The sequence below is a fragment of the Miniopterus natalensis genome, chromosome 1, assembly GCF_054644295.1.
Source record: "Miniopterus natalensis isolate mMinNat1 chromosome 1, mMinNat1.hap1, whole genome shotgun sequence".
Classification (NCBI taxonomy): Eukaryota; Metazoa; Chordata; class Mammalia; order Chiroptera; family Miniopteridae; genus Miniopterus; species Miniopterus natalensis.
The window spans coordinates 134421544-134435319 of record NC_142081.1 but is presented as its reverse complement, the minus strand read 5'-3'; the positions used below and the strand labels follow the sequence as shown (position 1 = coordinate 134435319).

At 38.4% G+C, this 13776-nt stretch overlaps 1 protein-coding gene and 1 pseudogene across 2 annotated transcripts in view; one reads left to right on the top strand and one right to left on the bottom strand.

The window, feature by feature from the left end:
- LARP4B (La ribonucleoprotein 4B) overlaps positions 1-10218 on the bottom strand; it is a 49824-nt gene extending 39606 nt beyond the window's left edge. Inside the window, exons 1-2 of one of the 2 annotated variants that reach the window (XM_016206953.2) lie at positions 9463-10218; positions 8633-8692 (exon numbers count right to left, since the gene is read on the bottom strand). In XM_016206953.2, the coding sequence (XP_016062439.1) occupies positions 8633-8692; positions 9463-9543 (141 nt within the window). In that variant the 5' untranslated portion in view covers positions 9544-10218. Of the gene's footprint in view, positions 1-484; positions 5643-8632; positions 8693-9462 lie in introns of those variants that run through there. The other variant, XM_016206952.2, reaches the window with a different exon arrangement.
- A 2062-nt stretch (positions 10219-12280) lies between these two features.
- LOC148094408 (COMM domain-containing protein 6 pseudogene) lies at positions 12281-12532 on the top strand (annotated as a pseudogene).
- The last annotated feature ends 1244 nt before the right edge of the window (positions 12533-13776 follow it).

Genomic DNA, 13776 nt, shown 5'->3' with positions numbered 1-13776 from the left:
ATTTCAGAGCGAGTTAAAAGAAGCAAATTTTAACTGCCTAAGACAGTTACCATACAAAGTAACGGAAAGTACAGATTTAATTCATGTACATGCTGCAATTGTAACCTTTTAGAAATGTCTTTAAACATCCAATGGGTCAATGCTTGTTCTGCTCCAGCAAGGGGCTGGTGATGAGGACTGGAGTGGGCGGGGCAGGGCGCCTTCATGAGCACATGCATGTGAAGTCCACAAACAGAAGATGGTCTACACAAAGCTGCATCTCACCACCTGAGCAGTACAGGTTTAGTGCTAACAAGAGTTGACACAAAACAGTGAAGTAATTCAGTCTCCAATTTGGAAATGATTAAATCAATGCTACATTAACTCACAGCTTTACAGAAAGATTCAAACAATTGCCCATTGTTTAATTTTAAGTTAAAAGCAATCAAAATGAAAGATTAGTATATCACAGCACAATAATAAAAACTGATGAAAACATACTTACTAACTGTACACCTCTATTTTGCCATCCCCAAATAACACCATCTTCAGCCACTGGTAACTGATAAGGGAGCTTTTCCATCCAAAAGGGAGAGATCTCGAAGTCCTGTGACTGACTGTGCAAGTCACCAATAAGTATTTGTTCATCTTCTAGTGAACTTTTCACAACTGTGTTAGTCCACAGACAGCCCACTGGATAGGTACAACCACCAGCCAGGCTTTCAGAAAACATGTGACTTGCCAACCCTCCCACCGGATAATAGGAAAGTTCATTTAAAAACTGGGAATACAATTCCTCTGGGAAGCTCTGCAAACCCCCTTTTGAGCGGTTGTCAGATATATTTTTACTGTCTTCTGAGAGTGATAAAACATAGTCCTCACTAGTTGGTACTTCTATTTCTTTGTTGCCACCTGGAATGACAGGAACTGCGTGTAGCGCATCATGAGGAATAGCTGTGTGTCTGTCCACTTGGGTAGGGTGAACACCAGCCAAGCAGGAATACCCAGCAAGAGTGTCACATAACTCCATTTCTCCAAAATTCACCCTTGAATTTCCCACGAAACCCAGTTCACCATTTAACATAGGCCCTTTAATTGTGGCTACGGCATTTTTTTGTGTGAAGTGGTGTGCAAGTCTGCTTATCCCACATGGACGTTTGCAGTACCTGCTGCTGGAGTCACTGTTGTCTTTCTCCCAGGGAAGTCCGCCTTCCACTTCGTCCCCTATCAGTTCTGGTTTGTGTCCCATCAGTGCACTAGTACGTAAGGCATCAGAGACTTCAGTAGATGTGCAGGAAACCTGCTCCCGTCCTGGATCTCCACCATGGTTAAAAGAGCAGGTCTCCTCTGCTTCTGCCATCTGCGCACCTGAACTCACAGGTGCTACAAGATGAAGATCTTCGTGTCTGCAGTCATTCACTCTACAGGTTTCATCATGTTTTTCTATTTGATTTGTTTCAAAATCAGGGGGTTTTGTTATACTAGAACTAACACAAGCCAGTATATCCTGACTGGGCACTGCCTCGCATTTTCCTGTATTTGTTTCCCAGTGAAAGATTGTTTCAGAGACTAACTTGACATTTTCTATGTCATTTTTACTTGTCTCTCTGTGATTAGCCTTTAGTGACTGTTTTTCAGCATTTTCTAGTCTGTGAGGGCTACTCCCTGAACTCTTCACACATAATTCATCTTCTGTTTTATGATTCTGGCCTGTTTCACTTTCTTCTTCAGTGCAGGTGAAAATTAATGCACAGGATGTAAAGTTACTCTGAACACATCTGGGGCCACCAGGAGACTCAGCATTTGGGGGCACATCCTGTGAACTCCTGAGGTCCAGGGTATCTGTTCTCTGACATAAGCCCTCCATGTTTGTTGCCTGTATTGCACGAGTTAAATCACAGATCTGGGCCTGGGCTATGCTGGCCCCAGTATCTGCAGACAGATCTTCCTGACTAAAAGACCTCCTTTCAGAAGCCCTCTGACCATGACCCTCATCTTCAAAAATGCTCGTTTCATCCTCATCCTGGAAAGATAAACTATTTTCAAGTTGCAAAGGCAATTCTCCTTCACTTGCAAACTGGGTGCTCCCAGTTCCCAGGCTGCGGTCAGGACTGTACCGCCCCTCCATCAGCGCCGGACCCAGGTCCTCAGGTCTGGGATCATTACTGCTGTTAGGGGCTGCTTCTCGGAAATTAGCATGAAGAGGAAGACACTCATTTCCAAAGCTAACTGAAGTGACACATCTTTTTGAGCTGTCTGATCTGTTAGCATCTAAACTGGAACAATCATTGTCCCTTAAAGATTTTATAAGGTTCTTTCCTTCATTTTCAGAGTTTAAATTCTGATGTATGCTAGCTTTTACAGCCCCAGAGTCACCATTTTGCTCAATATTGGAAGTGTCATTAATTAGATTAACATGTGAGTCACCTCTCGGACTTACTTGTGCTGGACTGCGGCTCTCTCCTTCTTCAGGGATGGCGCACGTGCATTCTAGTGAGTCAGTGTCTATGTTAGTGTTTGATTCAGGTATTCTGCCAACATTATGTAATGCACCACTTTCTGTATAATCTTTAGGGAACCTGGTGTAAGTGTTTGCCCTTAAAGACTCAGCCTGCACGTCTCCAGTGTTGCCTTTACAAGATGGGTCACTGTCAGTCAAAACTTTGAAACTAGGGTTAGTTTTCTCAGTAGAGACTTCCTTCACTTCACTTGGACCTAGCAGGTCGTATGGAGACAGATCTTCCTGCGGTGCCTCTAAGTCCCTCAGACCTTGGGCAGTGTTATCTGGTGGCCAGGCCTCTTTGCAAACCCCCTCAGAAGTGACAGCTGAGCAGCTGTCTTCTGCTGCAGCTGCTCCACACCTGCGCACGCACAGTTCGTTGTTATGGTCGAGGCTGCCAGGGTCTACAACACAGATACTGTAAAACTTGCTCTCTCTTGAATTCCAGCATCGTTTGTGATCCACACAAATGGGGTTTGCACCCTCTATCTCCCTATCAGACACGCCTAAAGCATTATTCTCATTACCACAACTGAAGTAAACATTTACCGAGATTTCTTTTTCTACTTCAGAATTTTTACCAGTCATGAACTGATGGCACAGACAGTTATTTACAAGGGCTCCGTCCTGCACACCCTGACCAGAAGGCCCTGGGACATGTGAAAGACACTTGTCGTCCTCAGAGACAGCACCTGAAGAGAAACCCCGTGGGCTGTCAGTGTCCACACACACAGTCTCACGGGCACTCTCACAGGCCTGCTCAACAGCAGCAGTACCTGAATTCTTGTCAGTCTCATCCAAATTTTCATACCTAGCTAGGTACTTATACATTAAAGAGGAAATAGAATTAAATGACTGCCTCGGTCTGTGAGCCCGTTTGTAGCCAGACCTCACAAACATCCTCGGCCACATATCAGTCCCAGAAGCTGCCCTGCTGGCTCCATATTTAACATTGTGCAGCTCCTCACCTTCCAGTGTGTCAAATAATACAGATAAAGTTTTACTTATCTTGTTCTCCGGTTCCTTCTCCTCCACAGATTTTTGTAACAAGCCAGTTTTTTCATTGTCATTGTCACCACTTAATTCTTTGCTGAAGCAACAACCCATGTTCAAAAGTTCAAACACTCACATCACAATGCCTGTCACTGTCTGAGCTCCACAAGTGCACCTCGCACTAATTCTCTATGGTTTCTGACGAGAAGCCGACACCCAGGCACCAAAAATAGCCCTTGCACAGCAGTCACATGTCCCCGCCACTCAAATCCAAAATCCTAATTACAACAGCCCCTGCCTAACACCATCCTATTCCATGCACAAAAACCCAAACAACACACAGAACCCAAAGATTCAGAACAGCAACAAAAACTTTCACAGTATTCTTCTTACTCTCATAAACTCAATAAAAAATAATAATAATTAAAATTATTACCCCAGCCAAAAGAATGAATTTCAGAAATCTGCTTTTTCTATAGTGTTTCAGCATTCTCTGAACTATATTTCATGGGATGATGGCAACCAAAAAAGTTAGCTTATACAATCCCTGAATGGAAACAATAATAAAAATTTGCTCTTTAAAATTTACAGGTCCTTAGTTATATCTAATTTTCTGAAAGAAATAACGTCTGTGCATGATCAGAAATAACAGTGCTAGGCACAAAATTAGTGTCTGTTAGAGAAGCATGTTGAAGCTTTACTTAAATATATAACATTTTTTTGAAGTGTGATTGTAGAGGGGAGGAAAACATGAAACAAAGTAGCAAAACATATACCTTATAGTAGTTTTAATAGTCTTTTCTATGTAAAAAATATAGTAAAACACCTATTTATTTCAATTTACATCTCAGACCCTAAGTTCTCTTCTGAGGTGCAACTGGCCCCACCTGGCCACTTCAATGCTCACTTGAATTTCTGCCAGGTGGATTTTCCTGCCACAAACCTTTACTTCTCCAGTTTTTTCCATCCTAAAATAAGTGAAACCACCATCCACTGAATTGCTCAGCTACCCTTGATTTATCTTTCCCTCATCCTAACATCTATAACATCCAATCCACAAAGTGGTGTGGCTGCTGAATCTACCTGTAAAAGAAAATTGAAATCTATTCATTCCAAGCCTAAGTAATCATCATTTCTCACCTTCATTACTCAAGAGCTTTTTAATTTGGTCTCTTTGTTTCCATTCTTGACTATAATCCATTCTCTTAATATAGTGAGGTCAAAATAATCTTCCTACAATATGTCATTGTATTTCCCACCTTAAACCCTCCAGCTTTATCCCAAATTAATCTTATCAGCCAAGAGACTATGCAAACAGTTGCCAAACAGCTGACAAGTGCTGGGTTTTGTTTTAGATATTATCTTCTATTTGTTGTTTCTGCTTTTAAATGAAATAACAGATGCCAAAGAGGAAGTATCTCATCTTGAGTTTGGACTCTAAAGCCAGGTTGCCTGGTTTCAAACCCTGGTTCTTCCATGTCCTAGTTGAGTAATCTTGGGGAAATTACTTAATCCTCTCCAGGTCTCAGTTCCTCTAGTTAGGGTCACTTTTTGCTGCTCAAAAATTTGGGGTGGGTGGGTTAGGAGGTAGGGAGCAGAAGGGCTGTATGATAAATCTGATTGATATTACCACTGGATAAATGCAAATCTGCTCCTGAATTACTCAGACATTTATTTAGCCATCACTATGGTGAATCTCCTCCGACTCACATTGTGTCCAACTGGGGGAAAGACTAAACCTTAAAGAGACTGGTTCCTAAATCAGACTGCTAAGCATACTCACTGCCAATCATAACTGTGGGCTACTGAGCATCAACACTCAGAACCATGACACCAAGTAAGATGTCTACACTTAGTGTGCCATAAGTAATGCCAGTCAGAAAAATTGTCAGAGCAACATCACTGACAATAGCAGGAAAAAATATACAATGTAAATACCCCCCAAAACCAAATGGCTAAAGAAATGATGGCTTATTGACATAAAGAAAAGACTGCACTGCAAGTACAAGGGAATATATAGATGAACTTGTGCTATGTGGGGGGAAAAATGAGGTGAAATATCGAATGCTTACAACTCTTTAAAAATGGGTGTACTCTTTAATAAGACTTTTACTTTCTGTAAAGATGCTTAAGTTTGTAATAAATAAAATTTTAAAGGACACACATATCATGAATCAAGATGGTCTCTTATGGTACCTTCCAGCTCAAGTACTTAATGATCCTGTGAAACCTGAAGTGGGCACTACCCTGCAAAACTTGTAAATAGTATATCCCCAATTTACAAAACCTGGTGTGAGAGATGTGATCTGCCCAAGGGACGCCAGGGGTACTGAGTAGCAGGGCTGGACAAAGAACTCACCACATGATATTATGTTATAGGCCTTTAACTCTTAAAAATAATAAAGAAAGCATGTGTAGGTAGTGCTAGTTGCAAATTATTCTCCACAGAAATGAAATATTGACTTCTTTTCTAGATGGGTCTCATCTCAGTTCTTACCCACAAAGTAATTTAAAGAAACAAAACAAGCAAAAAACAAATAAACAAAAACCCTCACAGAATCCAAAACCTAGATTTAACCATTGGGAGGAAGATTTGTTCTTTAAAAAACATAAAAATAAAACTTTAAAAAAAAAATATATATCTTTATTGATTTCAGAGAGAGGAAAGGAGAGGAAGAGAAACATCAATGATGAGAGTCATTCACTGGCCGCCTCCTGCACGCCCTCGACTAGGGATCGAGCCCACAACCCAGGCATGTGCCCTGACCACGAATCGAACCCCGATCGCCTGGATCCTAGGACGACGCTCAACCGCTGAGCTACACCCAGCCGCGCAAAATAAAACTTTTTAAAAAATCAATGATTTCTGTATAATTTCCCTCTTAGACTACCAGAAGTTTTATATTTGGATTTTAAAATACTTAAAATATTATAAAGTTCAGTTTTTTAAATCCTCGCCCAAGGACATGTTTTTATTGATTTTTAGAGAGCAAGGAAGGGGGTGGAGAGAGAAACATAAATCAGTTACCTCCGGTACACATTGCAACCAGGGATCAAACCCGAAATCTAGGTATGTGTCCTGACAGGTTGAACCTGAAACCTTTTGTTGTATAGGACTATGCTCCAACCAACTGAGCCACCAGGCCAAGGCTATAAAATCAATTAAAAAAAAAAAAATCAATGTTAAAATACAATATGCAAAAAAAAATCCTACATGCATCATAGAATAATAACAATGAAATATAATAGTTTGGAGGAGGTCTTGTACTTTTTTAAGTCTTCCTTATTAAAAGTAGACAAACAATCCAATCTCAACTAATTTCTACATGAACTGCTTATAATTTGGGGGAATATAAGAGGTTTACTATAAATTTTGTGGGATTACTTTTAAATTTTTACATTAGCCCGGCTGGGCGTGGCTCAGCGGTTAAGCGTCGACCTAGGATCCAGGCAATCAGGGTTCGATTCCCGGTCAGGGCACATGCCCGGGTTGCGGGCTGCAGCCGATCAATGACTCTCTCATCAATGGTATTTCTGTCTCTCTCTCTCCCTCTCCTTTCCTCTCTCTGAAGTCAATAAAGATATATTTAATAAATAAATAAATAAATAAATAAATAAATAAATAAATAAATAAATAAATAAATTTTTACATTAAAAAAAAACCAATTCACATTTTCAATATTGTTTAAGATTTATAAGATCACTTACAAGATTACCAAGCTAAATCTGGAATGGCTCCAATTGCACCTGACATATGCATACCCAACTGGTGTAAAGCAGAATTTAAAAACCAGTAGTGCCCAGCCAGGTGTGGCTCAGGTGTTGAGCATCGACCTAGGACCCAGGAGATCGGGATTCAATTCCCGGTCAAGGCACATGCCTGGGTTGTGGGCTGCAGCAGATCAACGACTCTCTCATCACTGATGTTTCTATCTCTCTCTCCCTCCCTCCCCTTCCTCTCTGAAATCAATAAAGATATATTTTAAAAAAATAAAAAATAAAAACCAGTAGTTGTCTATTTCCATACTCTTTCATTAATCACAGCTAAAATGTGAACCAATTTTTTCTTTAAATTTTATTCTTTCCATCACCATTTATCCCCCCATGCCCTGTTCCACCTCTACCCATTCCCTCACCACCATCACCACAATGTTGTCTCTTTCCATGAGTTGTCTCTTTTTTCATTTTTGCTCAATCCCTCCATTCCCCCACCCCCAATAGAGCTGTATGCCTGCCCTCTACCTATGAGTCTGTCTCTATTTTGCTTGGTAGTTCAGTTAGTTCATTAAATTCCACATATGAGTGAAATCACATGGTACTTGTCTTTCTCTTATTTCACTTAATCACAGAACTAGAAAAAATGTTTCAAAAATTTGTATGGAACCACAAAAGACCCCAAATAGCAACAACTATCTTGAGAAAGAACAAAGTTGGAGGAATCATGCTCCCTGATATCAAACTATCCTACAAGGCCACAGTAATCAAAACAGCATGGTACTGGCATCAAAACAGACATATATAGATCAAACAAACTAGAGAGCCCAGAAATAAATCCACCTCTTTATAGTCAATTGATACTTGATAATGAAGGCAAAAACACACAATGGACTAAAGATAGTCTATTCATTAAAAGGTGTTGGGGAAATTGGATACATGCAAAACATGAAACTAGACTACCTTCTTACACCATGCACAAGAATCAACTCAAAATGGATTAAAGACTTAAATGTTAGACTTGAAACCATAAAAATTCTAGAAAAAAACATAGGCAGTAAAAATCTCAGACATTTCTCCTAGCAATATTTTTTTCTGAACCAATTTTCTTATGGTAAAAGCTTACTATGACTTGTGTGCTTTAAAAACAACAGGATACCAATATGTAAAGTTAATCATATACACACAATAGATTACCAGTGAACCATTAAAAACACCACAATGAATATATGACAACAAATTAATATACACGGCACTGTAGAAATATATACATAACACACACAGAAGCCAGAAGAGGACATACAGTATTGACATCTACTATGCCCAACTGGGTCCTCCCTATTCTCCTTGGGAAACATCAACATTTTCTAATTATTTTACAATAAATATTTGTTTTAAGGAAATATCCGTGAGCCTCCACTGCAATTTATCTCAGGACTAAATTACCTGACTCAAAGCTGGGATGGAGCTTGTCTGAGAAGTGGCTTGAGATATGGGACCATTCATCTGCAAAATTGAAAACATCAAACACACCATCAATACAATGTAAGGAAACATATTTTCAAAACACAGTAATTGGGCACAACAGAACTCACTGAGAAAAGCACATTTTTAAATGACAAAGGAAATTCAGAACAATGTAGGGGCCTTGAAATTTAAAATATGTTGAAATTCTGACTTAACACCATAAGTAAAATTCCTTGTAGTTTCAATGGGGAAAATTAAGAAAATCTACTTTTCCCAAAGGCATTAAAAAACTTTAAATATTACTGCTTGGCATGACTAAATCTTACAATTAACAAAAGGAGTCAAAATAAAAAATTTATATTATAATCCTAATTAATTCTTTAACTACATACCACTGCAATGGTTTTAATGTTATAAAAGTATTTATAAATCACTTTGTTTTCTTGGTGATTTAAAATCCAAGGCTTTGGCCCTGGCCGGGTAACTCAGTTGGTTAGAGCATCCTCCTGATATGTCAAGGTTGCAGGCTTGATCCTTAGTCAGGGTACATACAAGAATCAACCAATGAATGCAAAAATAAGTGGAACAACAAATCGATGTTTCTCTCTCCCTCTCAAAATCAGTAAATTAAAAAAAATTAAAACCCAAGGCTTTTAGTATCCAGACCTATTAACTGCCACTTGTTCTCTCTATCTCCTAGTACTTAAGTTTCCTCTACTAAGATACCCATAAGTTTATTCCATGTAAAAATTTGTTATCAGAAAAAAGGGAGATGCACAGGCCCATCCTGGCCTTGGGCATGCACTCACCAGATGATCGCTGTCTTTCCCTTCCTGGACTCGCTGGCCCTGCGGTTCAGCCACAACCTTAGCGTCCTGATCAGAAGTCATGAGCCGTTTACTTCGTGGCTCCACCGGGAGAAGTTTAATGTTAACTGTAGGGTGCTGTAAAATGACAAAGACAGTAAATTGGTAACTTGAAGTGCAGAGTATAATTGATTATTAAAATAAAATTACTAAGAAGTCTTAAAATCCTCAAGTTTTCTAGGACATGTTTATCCCTCTGGAGTTAAGTAGTTTAGAGAAATCTGTCGATAATTTATACCTTACCTACCCAAGAAATACCTTGGTTTTTCTTTTTAAATAAGTTTCTTCTTCACAATAATTTGGTGACCATGATAATGTTCTAAGACTTAGAAGCTAATACATATAAACCCACTCATGCCCAGAACTCATATCTTTAAAACAGACAATTACAAAATTAATGTAACACCAACTTGGAATTTAATGGCTCCCCAATATATATATATCGTTTCTGACCAGCCCCATTAATTTCAGTTGTTCCAGGAAAAGTTGTCAGGAGAAATAATAATTGGTTAAAAGGAACCCCTTCCTTCACAACTCTGAACCACAGTACTGCAAAAAGGCCTTTGCTACAAATTTTTCCACACATCTTACAAAGCAACTCTGTTTCTGAAGGTTTTCATGACTTCCTATTATGAGTGTTGGACCCAGCATTCCTGGACACCCAGGTTGGACTTCAGGCTACATTGCTTCACAACATGATAAAGACCTTGATTTAACCCACATATTTCTTCAGACTTTTCTGAGTGCTTGATAAAGAAATTTAAAAGCCAGCTATTTTTGTTTCCCTGGGTAACCAAGTAGCTTTTTAGTTTCTAAGATGATGCTTCTTATTCAATTACCTGCTTATGATTAATGCTCAATACCCTTGTTAATGAAATAATCTGATGATCAAAGGCACTATTCAATTGTCATTGTGTATCATCAATCACAAAGGTACAAAATCCCTTAAATGCTGTAAGATGGACACGGAAATATAAGCTACTCATAGAGAAGAAAGGCTTAAATCAAATTAAATCAGTTCCAAGGGTCAATGTTTTCCAAAATGCAGGATAAATGACAAATACATTAAACTGTAATAAAAACCAACATCAGTTCTCACAAAGCTGTCAAATCCAGAAAATAAAGATGTAGGTGGGAACCCAGACTGACAAGTCACAGAAGGTGGTACTATAGATGCTTTTTACCACTATTAACTTCTAGACTTTTAAGATTCTCAAGGGAAAAAATGCATGGTTGAACACAAGATATGATAGCCAAAGGGGGGGTGGGGGGGGGGTGTAAAAAAACAACTAGAGGAGTCCTTTATATATACTACCTATATTTTTTCAGACAGTCAGAAATGATGTATCTCCTGATGGAAACAGCAAACATACCAGACAGGAAGTGGTCTTGCAAAATAAACGACGACGACGATGCCAGGATGTGAAATTCTTACAAACTTACAGCAAACACAAGCACAGAGTTCTACAAAGTGGGCAATGACTGAACAAGCAGACTGGCTTTTTCCACACAAAAGACAAGTTGCACACTGGACAAACTATGGCTTTATTTGATTAAAACAACAATCAAGGAAGTAAAACTGATGGATTATTTGACGGTGCTTCTTTCATTCGTGATGAAACAATTACTGTATTTCCTTAGGTGTGATAACAATATTATGATTATGTTTAACAAGAGACCATTGCCTTTCAGAGTTGCATGTTGAAATATTTACAGGAGAAATAACACAATGTCTAGAATTTTCCACAGAGTAGTACGTGGGGCAAAGGTGTGGGGCTTCACCATTGCTCCTCCTGGAGAAGGGTATGTGGTTCATGATATGGTCCTGTCTACTTTGGTATGTTTGAATGTTCTTTAATACAAGGTTACAAAAAAACCAGGGTAGCACCTCAGTTCAATAGAAAAGTAGGCCTGATCTAACTTGAGCACCCTGTCCATAAACAAGTAAACTTTGTATCACGCCACTATGGTTCTTAATTACTGACCTCACAACTATCAAGTTTGCCAATAGAAGGGATTAATAATAGTCCCCTCCTTTAAGCAGTTCAACAGATACAAAGCATTAAAACTAGACTTTATTATCAAGTATCTGAATCTAGAATAAAATTTAAAGTATGATGATGCTGCAAGTACTGACAATTCTTCCAATAAGTAAAAATAACTTTTTCATTACTTGCTCAAGAGCTCAAAACTATTTTGAGACTTAAAGTATAAATTACTGCTTCCTGGCATGGCCAAAAAGCAAGTCTCTGGGTTGTAAAGAGAAATATGCAAGAGGGAAAACCTACCACCAAAGCATAGTACTTTCTGGCCTAAAACCCAGTAATTTTGAAACTTGAGTGTTCAGAGGCAGCCTCAACACAGCCTTAATGAGCTGATCAAGAGGGGTCACTTCCCTGATTTGGTTTCATCACTCTTTACAAGAAAAAGCAGAGAGATGAAACCCTCTTCCTGTTTGGTGGACTCCTTCTGTGTTACCAATCTTATTAAATACTTGGAAGAGTACAGTTCTCTTAGCTGTTTCTCAATTATTATTTTCACATATTCCAAAAATACCTCTTTCATAATTAAATATTTATTGAGGTATTTTTAAACACTCAAAGCAATCCTTAAAAATATAAATCAATCTCAAACTTAACTGTATATCAAGTTGGTGGTATAACTATTCAGAGAATTATTCTAAGTGATTTTAAGACAATATTTGCAGGGTGGCCTGGGAAGCAACCACCTGAGTAGGTGGTATGAGCCCTGGACATTTGCCATGGAGGGGTCTAGCAAGCTGCTGCAGGATGCTAAGGCCAAGGTCACCAACCAGCTTCTAGATTTTCAGTGGAAACTGTTATGGCTATGAGCTCAACAGTTGCAGATCATTTAAGTATCCTTATGTTGCAGTGATGCTAAAAGTGGGAGATCATTCAGGCCAAGTAAAGAACAAGTCTTCTGAAATGACAATTCCACAGTTTCAGAATTTCCAAAGTTCAAGGAAATTGCTGCAATTATTGAAAATGTGTGAAAACTGGTTACTTGGTTGATAAGTTGCTACCATCATTCTAAAACCATACACTTCACTTTCTGCAACAAAACAGTATAAAGATCAGATGATATTTATTGAATGAAAATTACACTTTTCTTTTTCCATTTTTTTAAATAATAAAAAAAATCAGACAAACAGGAATTAGGTAAGTGGTGATCTATGCAAAACTTTGTAAATGTACTAAAAGCCACTAAATTGAACACTTTAAAGGGTGAACTCAGTGGTATGTGAATTTCATCTCAATAAAAACATAAATCAGACAAATAGCTAAAAGAAAAAAATATCTTTACACACAAGAGCCTAAAAATTCACCAACAAATCTTTAAAAAGCACTCGACAGGCTTGTTCTTTGGGGTAAATGTTGGTATTATTTTGAAGCTATTTTATATATTATACACACTATCACAGGATAAAGTATGAATTACATTCATTTTAGGTACTTAGAGATACAAACTTAAAATCAAATAAGCTAGTAAAATACATATAATCTGTTTTCTTAAGATAGTATATGTAACTTTTTAAACTAAGCCATAGATTTTCTTTGGCTTTCACCAGTTTTTCTACTAATGTACTCTTTGTACTCCAGGATCCAATTTAGGTTCCCACACTGCATATTAAGTTATCACTTCTCTTTAGTCTCCTCCAAACTGTGCATCTCATCAGTTTTCCCTCATCTTTCATCTCACTTTACACGTTCCAAGAGTTCTGGTTAATTATTTTGTAGAATTTTGCTCACTTTGAGATGAACACCTGGAACACATGGGACACCCTAACATGAAAGCAAGCAAGCTACCAAAGACTCCTGTGGTCATGTCACAGGAGCAACAATGAAGTAAGGGGGGCTCCCGATGGTAACAGATGGACAATGTGAGGATCAGAAAGAATCAGTGGATGCAAACATAAAAATCCATATGGTTCAAAGCACCACCACCACACTGGTCACCTATGGAGGCTGTTATGACACCAACTCATTTTTCTGAATATTACAAAAGGGAAACAATGATTAGCCTGCCTTTCCTGGACAACTATTTCAGCATAAGCAAATAGCTGATCAAGGCAAGTTGTTTCCTATACAGGAACCACAATTAATAGGTGGAGGGTGAATAACAATTAGAAAATCAAAACACTGCAATATCTAATGAAATAACAATCTAGTGATCATTGACATCTACTAAAATTAGGTGAGGAGCTGACAGGGAACTTTATAATGGTTGATCAGATAG